Here is a 21102-nt window from a genome sequence, read left to right as displayed (position 1 = left end):
AGTGGACTACCCATAGGTGCTCCAAATATTTGTCGATGGAATTTATCATTAAAGCTAAAATATTTTTAACTCTAAATCTGTAAGTAAATCATTGTTTATTTTCACCTGATATTTATATACATTTTAACCATATTTCAGTTGTCTCCTGATGAATCTGACAAAAAATCAGTGAAATATAGAGTAATAAAAGAAAAAAGAGTTTTTTTTAAATAACAGACCGCATACCCGACACACTAATCCAATAAATTGTTATATATATATATATATATATATATATATATATATATATATATATATATATATATATATATATATATATATATACATATATTACTACGATATAGATGACTTATTTCATAAAGAATATGTCCCTTAACGAAAAAGAGATTTTAGAGATGTTATCGAAAATTCCTAAAGTGTGTAATGAGGTATGGAACGTCAGAAAATATGTATAAACAGATGTTGTTGACAGTTTGAACAGTTGTAATTGAGATTTTGAAGGTAATAGTTGAAAATCTGTTAAAATATTGAACACAAGTTAGTGAATAAAGATATTTCAAAGAAGTGTAACATTGGTGACAGCTGTGGGATAAAAGAGGATTGAGTAACTGTTTATGGTTAATATAATATCTACTAAATTTTGATGAAAAATGGATACGTTAAGATCCTCCGTATGATTTTTAAAAATGAAACAAGAAGAGAACGAGGAAAATGCTAAGCGTAGGCAAGAAAAGAAAGCGGAAGTGTAGACAAAACGAGAAAGAGGGCGTAGAAAAGTAGAGCTAGAACTCATGAATGGTTTATCTCAAATTTATGAAAATTTTTAGTTGGAGCTAAGTGACATTACTAGTAGAATAGAAAAATTAAAATAGCAACAAAACAATTTAAAAAGTAAAATAATACAACAACAAAACGATTTAGAAAATAAAATAATACAGCCACAAAACGATTTAGAAATAAAACTATACAAGAAAATGAATTACAAAATAAAATAGTACAACAACAAATTGATTTTAAATTTAATTTAGATACAGAAGTTGAGTTACAGAGATAAATTAGTACCAACGTTTCTTTATCTAATATTGTTTCAGTAACTAATGTCGAATCAAAACAGCATCATTATCTCCTATAGTTGAGCCAGGCACAATTAGAACTATCATAGTAAAATTGAAAGCATTGTAATCTTGGAATAAAACGTAGATATAGAATGTACACAAGAGATTTTTCAAGACTAGTGTAGAAAGGCCCCTTTAAAATCAACAAAATTATACACATCTACAAGTAGTCTCCACACTGTACATATACTTAGCAATATGTAAAATATTTACCTTATCTATCCTCTCCAGTTTTGTATCAAATAAAGATTCAAAAAATAAAGTACATGTATTTCTTAGAAATTTGTTTTCAATGCAGAACATCGTTGCCAACTCTACAATGTCATTTTCGGAAAAATAGGGTGGGGGAAATTGGTATAATTGGAGGGACTTTCCTAGATCCTAAAAATAAAGAAATATTTTTTACAATTTACCAGAAAATTCATATTCTGGTAATAGTTTGATTTCTTAAATTTCATTTTAATTCTTCTGATTTAAAGCCATATAAAAAGCAGATTTTCTGATATCTTTATTAAAGTGAATCGCAAATAATAAACAAAACAATATTTTAAATTAAAAGCGAAACAGTTTATTTCCCCGCAGAGTTATAAAGACGGAATGACGGAATGGTTGGTTTCATTGTAAATATAAACGTATTATTCTACGATAGGATAATATTTTGATAAACTTCCACTTCTCCAGTGTATATAACAGGCTATTGATACCAATTCATACACGAAAACTTTGACGAATTGTGCTCCTTTCGCCGTTTATTTTTATATATTTGACGTCTCAGTTCATCAAAGCCGTCGAAAAGCTTTTGCTGAAATTTGTAAATCTTTTACATATCTTCGTACAGCTCAAAAAGACAGAAAACGACAAACGCCTCGTTGAAGGCTACCAAAATAGGTGAAGCTTTTTGCAGCTTACACTGTAGAAGTGAAAATAGCAGGACACATTCGCTAGCTTTTCGTGTATGAGTTTATGTCTAGCCGACTGTCTAAAGACGTAGGGCCTACAGAAACAACGCCATAACAGTCTATTAATACCAAATGAAACCACAGAAATTTTTTTTATATAGTCGGCGTTTCAATTTATAAAAGCCGTAGCAAAGCTCTAGCTGAAATCTAGAAATCTTTTACACATTTCATACAACTCAAAAAGAGAGAAAACGACAGTCGTTTTCGACAGTCTACCAAAATAGGTGGCGTTTCTTGCAGCTTACACTGAAGAAGTGGAAATAGCCGGACACATTCGCTGGTTATCCGTGAATGAGTTTGTATTTACCCTATTATTTGGAGGTATAAATAACGAAGATTCTGTGTAGTGCCCTTTTGGTAGTCGCCTTGTTTGTTTTTTCTTACTTAATATATTCGTTATTTCCTCCTCTTTCATTTGCTATGTAGCACGTTAAGCTTTATACAGTTGTTTGTTTCGTATTCAACCAGAGGACTTCTCCAAGTCAATATATTGAAATTTGTCTTTTAGTTTAAAAGTTTAGTTTAAAAAAAAAACATTTTTATCCATAGTGTCCTATGTTATCTCGTAAACTACACTTTCAATAATAATGAAGACACTGTATGGTGCCCTTTTAATAGTTTGCCTTGTTTGTCTTTTCTATTTTAATATCCTTCCCTTTTATTTTACGCATCACGCTCTTTAATTAGAGTAATAACAATGGAGATATGATGTGACGCCCTTTTGGCAATGCCGCCATGTGTGCTTTATCTTTCTCACCATATTCGTCGCTACCTCTCCTTTTCAATGGTGTATTATATGTAACGATTTGACGAAGTATTCTATCCCACCAAAAAACTTTTATATGCGAAATGAAGCGAAAACCGTAGTTATAAACCTTTTTACAGCTTTTATTTAATTTTATTTAATTTTACAAAATTTTATTTAATTTTTATCTAATATTACGTAATTCTGTATAACTTTATTTAATTTCACTTAATTCTATTTACCTTACTTTAATTTGATTTAATTTTTTTCTAATTTTGTTTAATTTTATTTGTTTTTAATGTTATTTGATTTTGGTAAATCGTTAACGTTTGTCAAACGTCATTTTATTTTTACAGTAAGTGTATATGTGTATCTTACTTAATGACATATAGTAAATAATATTATACGTCATTGATCTTACCTTACAATTATAGTAACCTATATTTTAAGCAATTTTGCGAAATAAATAATTACTGTGAAGCAGTAAAATTTCCAATTAAGAATATTTGAATCGTCAATTTGTAAAACGAATTGGCGATAAATCAACATTATCGTTTCAAGAACAAAATATAATTGAAATGTCAGACGTTGGTAGCTCAGATTTCTTACCTTGGTGGCATAGTTACTTTACTGGACAACCATTTCGACTTGTCATCCTAGCCTTTTATATAGATAGATAATAATTAAATCTACTATTATCTTCTTTTTATGTAGACATGTCTCTGTCTGTTTTTCAATATGCCTCTAGTAGGTTGTCGTTGTATCGTTTAGGGGAGTTCCTACTGATCGTCTTTCTATTGGGGAACCGTCTTTTGCTGTTTTTACTACTCTAATTGATGTCATTTGGCTTATATAATCGTTCCATTCTACTCTTCTATTTCTTACTTAGTCCTTGATGTTCTACGTCGTATATCTGTACTTCTACCTGTGTCCTATAAAGTTTTACTATCAATTTTTCATTTCTGCTGTTTCTTACATCATTTTTATCCTCTCTGTGTCAGGTTTTGATTTTGTCGTGTATGTCATTATTGGTCTGATAACTGCTTTATAAATTCTGCCTTTCATTTCCTTTCTTGTATTTTTATTTTTCAATATTGTTTCATTCAGGCAACCTGTGGCTCAGTTTGCTCCATTCACTTGATCTTCCACTTCTGTTTCTGTTTCTAACTAGATAATGTGATGCCTAGATATTTAAACTCCATCGCTTGTTCTATTATATGACCTTTCAGCTCCAATTTACATCTTAATAATCTTACTGTTATAACCATGCATTTTGTCCTTTTTGGGGAAATACGTGGCATATGTTGTAAATCATCTTCACCCTGAGAGGGTAGTATTGCGTCGTCTGCATAGCAGATTATTTTAAGTTATTTTTCTCCCATTTGATATCCTTTTTAAATTCATACTTTTTTAATATTTTATCATTTTTTCATTTCATTTACTATCAAATAATATTTAGTTATATTTTAAGAACAAAGAACAGAAGTAAACAACATAGCTCTGTTATATAGCTACGTTAGCAGTATAATATAAATAGTAAAAGTAAAATATAAATAATAAGATAAATAATAAAGTTTAAATAGCAAATTTTAAAAATATCATTTAAATTCTGTAGTATTAGCTAATAAAAACATAGTATGTACCTTTGCGCTAGGTTACTGTCCGCCTACCCTATTATCTTCTTTTTTTTTAACGGCAGATATCTCCAAAAACCTTACTTTATATCTTTGATATAGGTATAACTTAATTTTGTAAAAATATTGAGGAATTATAAAAGCAGATTTGAATGACGATTTTGTTAGTACCGTTAGGTTTATATAGAAATTATATTTTTTCACCCACTATACCCGTTTGGTACTGCTAAGAAATTTTTTTGGTTGTATTTGTTTTATATTTCGGTATGTGTTATCTATATAATAGTTATTTATATCAATTTAATAAAAAGGTGAGCACTGAATATTATATTGAATTAAAGATTCTCCAATAAAATTATTACCATATCATACTAAAATGTTTTAGAACACAGCTTTTTAATAGAGTAAAATAGCTTACCTCTAATTGATTCAACGGATAACGGCTAAGTAATGACAAGATCAACGGTTGATTAAAATTTTTATATATTGCTCCTGGAGCCAACGCAATTGCCATTTTTATTTTATTATTATATTCTGGTCTTTCTGACCCCATCACAAAAACACTGGTACATCCTTGTGAATGACCAACATAATAGAGGCTACTTTGATTGGTTGTATTAAGGATATAGTCAATTGCGGCTGGTAAATCGTAAACTCCTATTTCGTGAAACCTAGAATTTAAAAAAAAATTTGTTTAATAAAAAAAATATGTAAGTTTGATAAAAAAATGTATCCACCATATTAACTTGCTTAATCTAATTATATTATGAATAAAGGTATGCTTCATTTGTTTTCTTGTTTACGTATACTCTTTATATTTTAAACATTGGAGCTGCAGTATGTCGAAAAATATTATTCCAGCTCATGACATGTTATCTTGTGATCAATTTGTTAAGCTATATGGTCTCCAACTTCCATAATTTTGTTTTATCTTCCTTAGTGAATTTCGTTACCTCCTGCCTATCTTTCTGTTAGTTTTAAAGTTTTAAAGTGAACCTTCGATGGCGATAGTATTTTTTTATCCATTTATTTTTCATTCCGCCCATCAACTAAAGTCCTGGCATCTTTATTTCCATGTGTTTCTTGTTGTTAATGTCAAAGATGTTTTTCTTATAATTCTTTCTTCTTAGATATTATAATCTCTTTAAGGTGTCGCCTATTTCATTTTTATTCTTCTGTTATTCATATAACAAATAACATATTTTGTTCTGATCATGTTAATTTACAGCAAGCCTTAGGCGTCCTTTCTTCTTGTTTCTATCTTCTGACGTTGACTAATGTCACGTCAAATATATCATGGAATCTTTCTCTATGAGTAGCGTCTCAAAACAGGTCTTCACCATCAAGACCAGTATATTATCTTATGTTATGCAAGCAAAATTTTATGTCCAATCTATTATCTTTCTTTGATTTTTCCTGAATGATAAGTAGCAGTAGTTGGTATTTAGGTTCACGAAGAATATGATTCAACAACTCTTTCTTTCTATTTTTTGTTTACGAATTTAATATCTGCAGTAATTATTCCAATCACCTTGTGGTTGGTAGCATTATGTCGTCCATGATTTCTTCAAAATAAGACAATAAAAACACAACTCAAACATTTCCAACCTGTTCAACCTTGTTGCTTTTAAAGTTCATGTCTATAACTTTATAGAGATACTGACAAAATAAAACATACGAGTTCGTTTTTTAACCAGTTTAATCAAAATCCAAAGGTTTTAAATAATAATGCTGTATCGTTGGCGTACCTTATGGTATTATTTCGTTGTATATTTTTACACATTCTGGTGTATCTTCTGCTTAACATACCTTTCAAGCATACACTGAACATTGGAAGTAACAGTATACACCCCTGCATCACTCTTCGTTTTATTGGAATGCTTCTCGTGCAAACATGATCCACTTTTGTAGTCGTGTTTCTTACTTGAAAAAGGCAATCAGCCGAAACAGCTGTAGTGATAAGAATTTAAAATAAATTTTGTGGAAGTTTTGAAAACAAAGTTTTCAGTGTTTTATTGTAACAAATTATTTTTTACTTAATATATTTATATTATTGTAGAAGTTTAATATATTAGTACTAAATTCTTTAAAATTAGTACCTGTTTTTTTTATTTTTATTGTTTTTACGAAAAATGCTGGAGTCTTAAACCGGGATCGGTCCCATAGTGAGAAAAAATTTCACTTTTTACTATTTCTCGCTATAATTTTGATATTAAGTTAACGTCTTGGGCCTTCAGCAAGACCTTAGGTACTTCTCTGATATTAGGCTTCGAACATTTTAAATGGTGAGAAGACGACCGTTATTGTTTAGTGCCTATCCATATCTAGTGGGTGACGGACGGTGAGAAAAAATCTCTACACGGGACTCTTTGCGTACGTAAATTTGTTAAGTAAACGATTTATCACAAGAAGCTGATTGAAGAGAAAAATAAATCAGATTTTTAGTAACATATTTACGATAACCTAATATTAGCAATTATTATTATGTTTAACATAATTTTTATTTATTTATTTGTTGTTTTATGGATATGTTATTTGTTTTCAATATAGTCTATGTTTATGGTATAAATAAATTTTTTTTTCCAGAATGAATATTTTCGACATTACAACCAGGAATTAACTTTTAAAGTGATACGAAGAAGTAGAAGCAGAACCGATATCAGAATATTCTGACTCAGAAAATGACACTTCTTCTGCACATAGCATTCATGAGACGGACACGGAGCAGTCAGAAAACGATGAGAATTTTGAATTATGTGACGCAATTCACGAACCTATAGCAATAACTACAGTTTCCTCAAAATTTCCTCCGATGGAACAGCACCTGCATATTTTGCTGCTACTATGACACAGAAGCGCTTCTATGTCCTCGTGCAAGATATTCGTTTTGATGGTCATCAAACCAGAACAATAACTACAGTTCCCTCAAAATGTCCTCAATTTCTTGGCATAGATCGAACAGTTTGGTTAAAACATAAAATGAAAAAACCTGTATCAAAAACAAAAACACAAAATATATATTTATTCAACTCCCAGGTGTAAAAGCAGTAGCATCAAAGTGTTATATTGTTCTGGACTGTTGGAAACTTTTTTTTTCCTGATAATACTCTAGAAAATATCGTACAACATACAAATAAACAACTTGCGGTTATGTGAAAACCGTATAAACTGGAAAAAGATTGTCCTTCAACAGATTTCCATAAAATATGTGCATTTATTGGGCTATATTTGACTAGAATAAAAAACGGGCAGCAATTGAACACTCATGAATTGTGGGCAAACGATGGAACAGCACCTGCATATTTTGCTGGCACTATGACACAGAAGCGCTTTCATATCCCCATGCGAGGTATTTGTTTTGATGATCGTTAAACCAGACCACAAAGGAGAGCTGTTAATTGAGCTTCTATTAGAGAGCTATAATAGTTCTTTAGTTTAGCTTTAATAGAGCTATAATGTTTTCAATATTATACGTAATTATATCCACGTCATATGGTACAATCGACGAGGAGTTGGAAGGTTTTCGTGATAAGTGCTGTTTTCGTCATTATATAGCAAATTAACCACAGATGGAGATCTACGCTGGGAAACAACCAGAAGGCCCCTACATACTGCAAAATGATTCATCGAGCGTTGTAAAAAGATTAATAAAACCCATTGGTAATACTAGTCGAAATATTACAATGGACAATTATTTTACATATACTTCTTTGGCAAATGATCTGTTTGTGAATCACAGACTTACTGTTGTAGGCACAATAAGAAAACATAAAAGCGGTTTACCTTTAAACTTTCTCACTGTAAAAGGTCGACCAGTTGATAGCAGCATGTTTGCATCCAGAATGAAAATCACTGCACTATAGTCTCGTACACCCCCAAAAAAAGGCCTAATGTTATCAACGATGCACTATTACGATTCAATTGATATAGAGTCTAGTGAGAATAAACCAGAGATGATAACTTACTCTATTTTGTACTTTACTTCTCAACATAGCTAATTTAGATGGCCAAATAATTTATAGGAGTAATATTAACACCTTATTGGAAACAATAACTTTAATTTTAAACTTAGCAAAACAGTTGATAAAATCACATTTAGAAAAACGGTCTTCAATTTCAACTTTTTCCATTAGCCTTAAGCAAAAAATTCGGGATATTCTACAGATCAGGATCAATCCAGTGTCATAACTGAAAACTTCAAAGAACAAAATAAAGTGCTCATGTTGTCCTGCCAAGAAAAATAGATACACACAACACTCTTGTAGTTCTTGCACAAAAGCGATATGCAAAGAACACACTGGAAAAACAACATTGGTGTGTAGTGATTGCATTCTGATTCCTGAGAGTGATGCATCAGAATAAATAATAAATTTGTAAAATCTAAATTACTGCAAAAAATTTATGTTACTTATATTACCAATCTAATATATTGTGCTTAATATAATATTGTTTACTTTTGACTTAACCTTCCAAAAATAGCCCAGATAGTTTAATTTTATAAGGCCATTATTGATTTTATACTTATTTTTTTTTTTTTTTGTATTCTTCGCCTGCCATATCAGAATTATCCGAATTTTGTTTACAAACTGAGAAAAAATCTCTACACGGGACCTATGGCGTAACGTAACTTAACGGGACCTATCCCGGGTTAAGGAAAAAATCTATTGTATTTCGCCATCTCCTTTTTTATATGTTTATACCTTCCCCTTTTTTGTTCTAACAAAAAGTTCTACATTGTCGCAACTTGGTGTATACGTTTATCTTGGTGTAAGTAACAACCTCATTGAATTTGTGTTTAATAGGTCTATTTTTTTTATCTTATATTCTCATGCTCTTTCCATTTCCTGAATAAAAAATAGTAGAGTGTTAAATATTGACACACAGATTGTAACACAGAACCATGTCCAATTAAATGTGGAAGCCAATAAGGAAATTTATAGAGTGTTAAAATTTATTACGCAGATTCTTCTTGATATAAGAAAGAACCCCAATAAAGGGTACCCCCCGTTAAGATGGGCAAAATGCCCTCACTGCCAGAATTCAAATTTTTGCAGTTTTTTACATTCTATGTGATTAAAAAATACGGTTCAGCGTAGTTTTAGACCGCCACCCCCTCTTCCCACTCCCTACTACAACAAACTTCAATTTTTTGTTAGATAAGATGCAATAAATTTAAAAATTTCAAAAAATTCACGCGTATAGTTAAGGTATTTACAAAACTTGCCTTTTTGTTATAAACCCGTAGGTTGAGTGTACATGACCTATAAAATGCATTTATAAAAACGTATAACTTTTTTTGGATGTAGCTGCAGGACAAATTTTTTTTTAATTCGTGTATTTGATCAAAAATTATATATTTGATTTTTTTTTAAATTTTTCAAATAGTCTGCCATCTTCAAAAATTAGAAAAACTGTTTTCTATTGGGGTTTTGGGAGCTTTTCTCCATTTTGTAGATATCCAAAAAGATTAAATTAAGGTTTTTTAGGTTATATATATTTAGGGTCTTTAGAACTTTTAAAAATTGTGCAAAACTCCTTTAAATCCCAAAAAAAACACATTTTTCGCGGTTTTTATAGGTTTTGGCGGGTAGTAATTGTTTGGGAAAGTATGTGGTATTTATTTTCATGTTTTACATTTTATATTTTTCTTTTGCTGTACTATAATGTGATCTAATTCAATGTTGTATTCTAACGATTTTGTTAAAATATATTGCTTCCTGTTATTTCGTAAAATCGAATTGGTAAACTGGCTATCTCATTCATTATGTTTTAAGTACGGAGAATTTGACTTTTTTTGTTATTTTTGTGTCGCCAATACACACAAGAGTAAAGTATCGTCTTACCGTGACAATTAACTTAAATTATCGCCACTCAAAATCGCAATACAATAGAGTGATTTATTGGTATACCCTCTTGGTATACGGACCACCACGTAACGGTTAGAGGGTTCTTTCTGACTATCTTAAGTCTGCAGACGACACTTCGACTTCAACACCGAAACAGCGAACAGTAACACAGGGCGTCCTTCCTTCTGTGCCTAGGCTGGCGTCGTGACGCACCGCGACCAATTCTTCTGCCTACCACGAATACATCAATATTTCAAAAGGTGAGTCTATATTCTTTGTACAGAAAACAGTATGGGTTAAGACCAGTTAATTTCGTAATTTATTGACTGTTCTATGTGCTATTTTTCACTAATTTATTTACAGTCAAAATATTGCATTTTTTTTTCTTCATTATTATCTCTAAATTCATTTAACCAGCGACCTCTAAGTTTTATACAAAACAGTAATATTTTTTAAGATCGACATGTGATTTATGTGATTAAGAAATAAGACTAATTTTTCTATTTTTATAGACCCGTAGATTGAGTTATTGAGATATTTTTTTTTATTTTACATTTTTAGGTTTTGTACACTTAAATATGAAAATAGACAAATTGCGATGTGTCTTTGAAAATTGATTTAGATTGTGTCGATGTCAAAAAGTATATTTAACCCCTGCAAAACCCCTAAAAACCGTTAAAACATGTTTTTTTAAAGGTTTAAAGGTGTCGCCAAATTTTTAAGTTTCTAAGGGCCTTATTTAATTTAGAATATATATAACCCATGAAAAAACCTTTATGTAATCTATTTTAAAGTCTACAAATAGGAGATAATCCCCCAAAACCCCTAAAAAAATGTTTTTCCAAGTTTTAAAGATGGAGCACCTTAAGAAAATTTTTTAAAAAATCAGAGATATCACAGCCAGAGAAATCACATACACGAAATAAAAACTTGGACCTGCAACCACCTCCAAAAAAAGTTTTTTTCGAGATGGTTTTTTTTCGAAAAAAAATGCATTTTTAGGTTATGTATACTGAGTAGTTAAGCATAAAAGGGTTTTATTCGTTGCTGATGATCTCAGGCTTTATGTAGAGATAACTAGTGTAGCCGATTATTTTAAAGCGGCTTTAAAAGCCGCTACTTTTACTAAATTAGCCGACTCAAGAGTGCCGAAGATAGACGTACCCATTATTGATGTACATTTTTTTCCTAGAATAAATCTCAATTGTTTTTTGACATTGAAATTTGTATTATTTATGCCTTTGGAAAACAATAAGGGTAAAATTTTATAAACGTACATAAGATATTTTTAAAATACAAATGTTTGACAATATATATTTTTTTACTTATTCGATTTTAAAGATAAAGATAAGATACAGATTTTAAAGATACCTTTATATTCATTTTGAGTAGTTTATTTATTTACCATGTTATTGTGCTAACTATAGATTTTAGAAATTTTATATTTGTTTCTGTGTAAATGGTATATCTGTAAATAAATAAATAAATAAATTCAAGTACATATCTACTAAAGCAACTAAAATGAGCGAGATCTTGGTATCATATTTTAACTGATCAATAGTTGCACCAAAAAATATATCTGGTATAATATATTTTAACTCTTTCCTCTTTATATATTTTAGAAAGTGTTTGCTTAGTTCGTAAACACCTACATGTTTTTCCAACAAGATCTTATCATGACTACTCCACCATGACTACTCCAAATTTAAGCTTTGATGTGTATTTACTGATCCTAGGACAAAAACCTATTTATCTGAAAGACCATATATTCCGTAGAAAAGTACAAGTAACTAAAGTATTGGTATAAATATGTATTTGGGTATCACATGCAGCAACTTAAACCTATTGGTTCGTAAGGTTTTATTACGCAATTTGCAATTTATTTAAATTTTGCAATCTATTGTGTATTTTATTATCTTTTATTTTGTGACATTGACGGTTTATGTAATTTCAGTTAATTTTTAATTGTTATTTTTCTGACTTTTTGTTAGTTTGTTCATAAAATTGTAAAAATTTTCAGTGGTAATAAATCAAATTTCTATTCTATTCTAAATTTATATACAAAGTTGTTTTACAGGTATTAAATAAATAAATAAATTACATTTTGTCTTATTTTTTCCTAAATCGTATTGTGTATATTTAAATTTAAAAATAATTTGCACATTTTAAAATTTCAAATGCATTTTTTTTTTCAAATATACCAAATTATATTTAAATATTTTTAGCTTTATTTAAATTTTCCCACCAAAAAGAAATTTTGAAATTTCCACTGAATTTCTTATCCAACTAAAGCGTTGTCGTGAAGCATATAGAGGTAGATGTTTTATGTTCTGGCATGGCTGTAACACTAAATGACGAAACAACCCTATATACGCTTTATTTCGCGGAAATCAAGTAGTCACACAAGTTGTCCAAATAATGACAAAGCGATTAATAAAAACGATGAAGTAAACTTTTAAGATGGAAATGTAATTTCGTCAAATATACCTATTTGGGGGCAAAGGTGGACACAAATAGACGCACTGAAACAAAAATCTAAGAATGAATAAAAAAAAATAGGAGCAGTAACCTTGCTAATCTGATCAAAAACTATCTCTCAGCAGAAAAAGATACAGCTATATAACAGCAATTTTAAAGCATTCTACTTTATGGATACGAAACCTGGCAACTTACTTAGAGAACGAAATAAAAACTTCTACTTCTGGAAATGAATTTTTGAAGCAGATGAAGAAATAAGACAAATCATAGACAAAACAACCAACATCATAGTAAAACTACAGCAAAAATAACTTATTTCGTACGGACATCTACAGAGAATGACAGACCATCGCCTACCGAAGACAATATTGGATTGGCAACCACCTGAGCAAAGAACATGAGGAAGACCGAAAACAACGTGGCTTGATGGAATCCGAAAGAAACTGTAACCGAAATTTATAGAAGAGAAGCATTTGTAGCTATAAATCTCTTAAAGCATTTTGTTGTAGGCTCGGTTTCTTTCTTATCCTTAAATAAACGTCTTACTCGATTTATGCAATCGTTTTGTTAAGGTTGCATTTCACCTAAGCATACCATCTTAAAACGAACTTCAATGTTAATAGAATATAAATAAAGAGCTTCTTGCAACATAATGATAAGCCGCATTGTTACAGAATTCTATTTTATTGCATTATTTATATAACGAAACCTGTATTAATCTACTGTTATTCCAATCACCCATTTCTGTTCACTTTTTCTTGTAAAACGTGGCGTTTTACAAGAAAACGCCACTTCACGTACACGTGCCGAATTAAGTGCAGTTTTAAGCGAAAATAGCAGTTTGAATGTAAGTTTTATAAACGATAGTGATGATGGTGTAGCAGACAAAGACTATAGGCCCAGTAGTGATGATTTTTCTTCTAAATCTAGTGAGGTAGGCAGTTTTTCTTATTTTTTTGGCTTACCATGTTTTTGTAAAAACAAGTTTCATTTATATTATATGGAAAAATATGCTATGTCATCTGGCTTATCGAGTTATTAGTACAAAAATTTTGGAATATTCATAAATTCTAGAGTCTAATACACTTATGTTTTTTGTATTCTAGGATGAATTACAGGAACCCATACCTATGGCTTCCGGAGGTAACGAGGTAAATCTAGAGAAGAAAAACCCATTCAAATGGAGACAAAAAATAAGGAAAACTATTATAGAAATAAAAGAAAAAGAAACCGTAATTTGGGACAAGAGTATGATTCTTTTGGGAGATGGGCTCATTCGACCTTCAAAACAGTTACCTCTTTGGGAGTATCAGAGTAAAAACCGAAAATAGATTGTACAAAAAAAAAACAGAAAAGTAACATTTCTAGAAGAAAATATACTGCTGAATATTTGGTTACTGTAGGAAATGAGAAAATTAAAGTATGCAAGACTGAATTCATAAGAGTTTATGATTTTCAAAAATCTCGTGGAAAAATTAAGAATATTTTTAAAATAAAGTCAAAAGGGGCTATGGTTCCTATTCTTGATATGACAGGTAAGCACAAATAAACTTTCAGAGGAACAGATTTAGTCAGTAAAAGCTCATATTGAATCTATTCCTAAATACCAAAGTCACTACAGTATAGCGAAAAATATGAAGAAGGAATATCTGAACTGCGATATACCATTTACAGGACTGTATACAGATTTTTATGTGGCATACAGAAAAATATTTTAAGCTGAATATAACATAGGGTTTAAACTACCTTGATCGAATACTTACTAGACTTGTGATGATACGATCATTAAAATAAAAAAAGAAAAAGACGCTAATAATACAGATCAAGAAAAAGAGTTAACTACATTATTGTTAAACAAATTAAAATTAGTAATCTCGTTTGACTTACAGCAAAGTATGCCTCTGCCAAAATTAACCACTGGTCCTGCATTTTACTGTAAAAAAATTATAACTTAGGGATTAAGTACGATCCTCACTAAGGTACAATATACCACGTTTAAAGCCGTCCAAAAATAAAATTATTTTGAATGATAAATTACCTTTCAGAAATTGTTGTTTCATCTGTACATAAAGTTATAGACATTAGTGATTACCAATATAGACTGATGTGAGTACTCAAAATTAAATTATTATAAACAATATTATCAGAAATATCACCTGAAAAATACAGAAAGATAAAACAAGTTTGGGTCTGGATCCGGAACGACGACCAAATCTTCGATTTGGGGGGCCAGACTTGGGGCATCTTAAGGTATCATGACTTCAAACGATATTATTTAAATAACCCTACCTCAATCAACATAATTCAAACACAAAGATCATCTTTAAACTCATACTCCAGTGTAGTAAGTTCTTTTAAACATCCAACAATAGAACGGGCTATTGTCCTATCTAGTATGGAAGATACCAAAATTTACGACTAATCATAGCAGTAGGATCACTAGTAGGACCACGTAATGTCATCTTCGCATATAGAATTGCTAACAACCGAATTTGTTTTTATCTTTCCTCAAAAAGCACTGTCGTGTGCTCACTTCTCCACTCCTACAAGATTGTAAACATAAAAAAGTCACAAATAGAAATAAGAAGATTGATCATGCCCTACAATTCCTAACAACATTATAGAAGCAGATTTACAAAAGATGGGTATTATTGCTGTGTCTAAGATGACTATCTTAAGAATAGGTATGCCAGAAACAGAATACAGTAATGTCCTCAGTTTTAGAAGGCAAATATTTATCACTCCCCTAGAAAATAATCCATGACATATTATGTCTATCCCCGATTCTTTTAATATATCACATGACAACACCCTGTATCGTCTGTACCTTTCCAAAGACGGATAAAACTGCTCAAATTGTAAAACTTTTGGTTACAAAGAAGCATATTGTCCTCACAGAACTGATCTCACTCCATTAAACCCTTCCCTAGCACCTATCCAACCTAAAACAACAATTCAGGAATGTAATGAGCAAACAAATTTAACAATGGAAACCCTCTATTCTAGTAACACCTATAACCAACACTATCCAAAACCTTTCTCCCAATACATCATTAGTCTCAAACAATTTAAACAAAATTTTAGCAGAGGAAACATCTGCACCTTCTATAAACATTACCAGTAAAACTAATCAAGTTAAAAGACAAATATTGTCCTCTCCAGACATTACTGAACACAATGCTCAAACTAACACACAACTTTTTATGTCTCCTACTCTAAACAAACCTAAGAAAAAATCCAAAAAATCAGATAAAACTTCCCGTGAATAACTCACTCTTTCTCTGGAATCAATAAAGGATAAAAAAGAGAACAGATCTCCCGCATTTATTCTTAATTATAATGAGATTTGCGATTTCCTAGAAACACATTGCGAATTAATCTCCAAAAATTATTCCAATGAATCTACTGAAGTAATCGATATTCTTAACTTCGTCTATTGTTATATCCATAACTCAAAACTAAAAACATCACCCGTTTAAAGAAGAAACTAAACCCCAATAAAACATCTTCAATTGAAGAGTCCGATGAACCGCAATTCCAATCGTAAATCTAATATCAGATTCTTTTATTGCCCAATGGAACCTTAATAGGTTTTATACCCATATTCTTCATCTTCTCATGGCGCCGTCTCCTTTCGAAGGTTGGCGATCCAAATGGCAATTGTAGTTTTGGAAACTGCTGCGCGAAAGATTTCTGTGGATGAGCGGTCGAATCATCTCCTCAGATCTTTCAGCCACGAGTTCTGGCGTCTTCCTACTGATCTTTTGTATTGTACTTTTCCTTCCAGTATAACTTGAAGTACTTCGTATCTTTCGCCTATCAACACATGACCCAAGTATTGCGTTTTCCTCTCTTTGACTGTTCTTAGTAATTCTTTTTGTTTACACATGCGACGAAGTACCTCAACATTAGTAACTCTTTGTTTCCATGAAATTCTCAGCATTCATCTGTATATATACATCTCAAAGGCATCTATTTTTTTTCTATTTCAGAGTCCATTGTCCAACTTTCACAAACATAGAGTAAGACAGAAAAAACGTAACATCTGATCATTCGGATTCTAAGCTGCAAACTAAGGTCTGATCTTGTAAAAAATGTTTTCATGCTTATGAATACTTTCCTTGCTTGTTCGATTTTTGATAGAATTTTTTTTTTGGATTACACTGACTATTGATATTTGCTCCCAAATATTTTATGGAATTTACTTGTTCTATTATTTGACCCTTGGCTTGGCATACACATGTACGTTTATTTGTGTCTTTAAAAATACCGATATTGAACAATTAAAACTTTTAATAAATGAACCATCTCCTAAAATACTTTATTTTCAAGAGACCCATTTTAAAAATACCAATATAAATCTCCGAAATTATTAATGTTTTCTAAAAAATAGAAACGCACACCAAGCCAGTGGCGGAGTAGCTATCTTCACTAGAACAGATATACAAGCTAAACCAATTGCATTTAGTACTAGTCTTGAAGCTGTAGCTGTAACAGTTGCTTACCAAAAACATATTAACATTTGCAATATATATCTAAATAACCCCACAAGTAGACGAGATCAAGTAATTATAAACCGTTTAAGATCCACCGCCAATTTGCAATAATTGCACCACTTCACTGACAGTGAAACACTTCCTGCTTGACTGTCCATGTTTCCAAAATCAAAGAAGACTGCATAGAATTTCAGACGACCTCAAATCCATCCTGAAAGATACAAATTTAAATGTATTAAAATATTTAAGAGATATAATATTGTATTATGCTATTTAATGTACATAATCGTATTAAAACTATTATGTTTGTCATCCCACCAATAACCCTGCTTGGTTGATGTGGTATAAGTGTTTTAAATAAAAAAAAACTTGGGGATTTACGACTGTACCAACGACAAGGGATACATGTACTGATGGACCGAAGATCAAGCTAAGCGCGGAGTGGAAAAGGTTATTTATGTTGTGATGAATTTTTTACAGAATCAGTCGTGTTATGAAGAGCTCGTTATTTTTAATGATAACTATCGAGGTCAAAACAAGAACTGACAATTAATGGCTTTTTGGATGCAGTTAGTCAAGGAAAAGAAATATAAACAAAATAACACATCATTTTCTGGTTAGTGGTCATTTTATTATGCCATCAGACCGGGATTTGTCTCAAATTGATAAATTCCAGAGAAACTGTGCACCAGTTATTTATTCGTCAGAAGGTTGGGCAGATATTATGATGAAAGCAAATAAAAAAAATCCTTTTGTGGTTACGCAGATGACACAGAATGATTTTTACAGGTTTGAACCTCTTCTAAATAATGTTAATAAAAACGCACGTTTTCCTGACAAGCAAAGCTTCGATTTTGCTGGAACATACAGCTTTCAATTTAAATCACAAAAAGTTGGGTAATTTTTTGTCAAACATAGTGTCAATGGAGAATATCAAGAAGATAATGTCACAAAAATAGGCAGACCTGTACCAATGGAGTTGTCAAACAGTTGCCTTTGGAAATTGCAAGAATATAAAAAGCTTATTAGCTTATATTCCGCCAGTCCACCATACTTTTATAATCAGCTAAAAGAAGCTACCGACAATGATAATAAAAAAGTGGAAATTGTAGATATATAATTTTATTATTTTTTTCCAATATAGTGTTACGATTTTTTAAATCGAACAACATGTTAAGCCACATTTTTTTAATAAACCTAATTTTTTTATATATATGTGTTTTTTCGGTAAAATAATAAATTTTTATGCATTATAATGACTAACACAATTAAATAACAAGAGTTATGGTTTTCTAAAGTTAACTCAATTTTTCTAAGATTTTTTTAAAACTTTTAACCTTAATATCTCAGCTTTCTTATTTTGTGGCTTACCATTCTATTGCAATAAGGTCTTCAAATATAATTTACGTTTTCCCTTTATCCGTTCTTCTGAAGTTCAAAATAGTCGTTAAGAAATAGTACATAATATACGGTCTTAACAAAACTTGATATACAGGTTAATATGAAACTAAAACTAAATTCAGAGGACTTTGGAGGACAAAGTAATACACCAGGGGTAGGGGAAGCACAGATTAATTGACCTAAAGCATGCTATCCGTCAAAATGAACAATTTGACTAAAAACGAAAGATACAAACAACGATACCTAGAAATTTAAAACATATAAACAAAAAACTCAAACTTTCAAATTTTACTTATGTATTCCATTCTGGGACGATCTCTGGGAGAATTTGATAAATGACATGCAAACATGCATAAAATAATGAACGGTAATCAACATATTAATCAACAATTCATTTAATTAATTAATTTTCAAGATGGAGATTACTATTTTAAAATATTATAAAGATAAAACTTACTTGAATTTTAACTTGTGGCTTATTCCAAGATAGTAATAACTTTAAAACAACACAAGAAAATAGCTTCAGAACAATATTTCAAAATGACCTTTGACACAAGAGATGAAATGCCAAGAAGGAGTTTTTTATACTTGCAAATAATTTACAAATTTTGCATTATTTCGCGAATATAAAAAACTTTTAAAGTATTATAGATAGTTTTTTCATTAACATCCAGATTTAGCCATACGGCTCACACTCCCTCTAAGGGGAAAATTTACTCATCTCAGATACCTATGGTATCAAAAGGATTGAGCTTTGGTGGGACCCTTTCCATGTTATCGAGTCCTAGGTAACTCGGTACGTCGGTGTATCTCCCAAAAATTTTCGCACGCATCTGGACGTCGAAAGTGGCACGGCTTTCTGCATGATCTTATATAGATGTTTATTTAGACCCATCTTTTTTATATTTTCTAGGAGGTTCTTCGGAATGACTCCAGTATTAGAAAGAGTAATAGGTATTGTCTGAGTACTTTCCATTCTCCATTGTCTCCTCATTTGTATTTTCAGATATCTGTACTTGGCAATCTTTTCGTTGTACTTAACACGCAGATTATTGTTGTTAGGTATCGCCACATCGATTAGTGTTGTTTGTTTTGTTAGTTTATTAACTAGCACGAGATCTGGTCTATTATTGCTATTATGTGCTACAGTTCGGTCTGTGAGCACAGTGCGATCCCAGTATAGCTTGTAGTTGTCATTCTCAAGCATACTTTCAGGAACGTATTGATAATACGGCAGATGGTTTGTTTGTAGAAGTCCCAGTTTAAAAGCTAACTCTTGATGGAGGATCTTCCCTACTGAGTCAGGCCGTTCCTTATATTAAGTTTCAGCAAATGATTGGCATTCCCCGGTAAGATGTTGGATAGTTTCTTGGGCTTGACATCCATATCGGCATTTGTCGTTTTGGACCTGAGGGTCTTTGACGATATATTTCAGGTAAATTTTGGTTGGTATACCCTGATCCTGAATGGCAAATATTGAACCTTCCGTTTCAGGGAACATCTTTCCTGATGTCAACCAATAGTTCGACGCTATATTGTCGACATGCTCAGTAAACAGTGGGCGAAACGTCTTCATTAAATAGATAAAATAGCACAACTCTTGTCTTTTTTATCTCCAAATTGACCGAAAACTTCCCATTCACTTACGAGTGCACTTTATATTATATTATATTATATTATATTATATTATATTATATTATATTATATTATATTATATTATATTATATTATATTATATTATATTATATTATATTATACTATATTATATTATATTATATTATATTATATTATATTCTATTATATTATATTATATTATATTATATTATATTATATTATATTATATTATATTATATTATATTATATTATATTATATTATATTATATTATATTATATTATATTATATTATATTATATTATATTATATTATATTATATTATATTATATTATATTATATTATATTATATTATATTATATTATATTATATTATATTATATTATATTATATTATATTATATTATAATATATTATATATATTGATATGATTGGTGTGTATAGAAAATAATTTATAAGTTACACTACTAGATAATATTAGATATAAAAAGTATTTGGTTATTTTAATAAGTTATATACTAGAGAATTTTATAAAAATATATTTATGTGAGGGCATTTTTAAGAAATTAGCATATAATAATTGTAAAAAAATGTATTTTAATAATTATAATATTGTAGATATATTTAAGTGAGCCATGTGCATAGGCAACCAACTATACAGTAAGTGACAGACAGAAATTAATAATTATTACGAATATAAAGTGGGATTATATTAAGATGTTGTTTAAAATGTGTAGTTTATTAAATTAGAGTGTTAGTTACTGATTTAAGTGTATATTCTGATCTGAAAAGCCTAAATGTCAACAGAATTCTCGATAGA

At 30.4% G+C, this 21102-nt stretch overlaps 1 protein-coding gene across 4 annotated transcripts in view; it reads right to left on the bottom strand.

Moving 5' to 3' along the window:
* The window catches only part of LOC140450182 (lipase 3-like), an 84293-nt gene that overhangs the window by 51282 nt on the left and 11909 nt on the right, over positions 1–21102 (bottom strand). For 3 of the 4 annotated variants that reach the window (XM_072543638.1, XM_072543641.1, XM_072543640.1), the window contains exons 3-4: positions 4872–5124; positions 1329–1496 (exon numbers count right to left, since the gene is read on the bottom strand). In XM_072543638.1, coding sequence (XP_072399739.1) covers positions 1329–1496; positions 4872–5124 — 421 coding nt within the window. The remainder of the gene's footprint in view (positions 1–1328; positions 1497–4871; positions 5125–21102) is intronic. The other variant, XM_072543639.1, reaches the window with a different exon arrangement.

The sequence above is a fragment of the Diabrotica undecimpunctata genome, chromosome 9, assembly GCF_040954645.1.
Source record: "Diabrotica undecimpunctata isolate CICGRU chromosome 9, icDiaUnde3, whole genome shotgun sequence".
Classification (NCBI taxonomy): domain Eukaryota; kingdom Metazoa; phylum Arthropoda; class Insecta; order Coleoptera; family Chrysomelidae; genus Diabrotica; species Diabrotica undecimpunctata.
The sequence above is the reverse complement of the archived record's forward strand: the minus strand, read 5'-3'. Positions and strand labels throughout refer to the sequence as shown.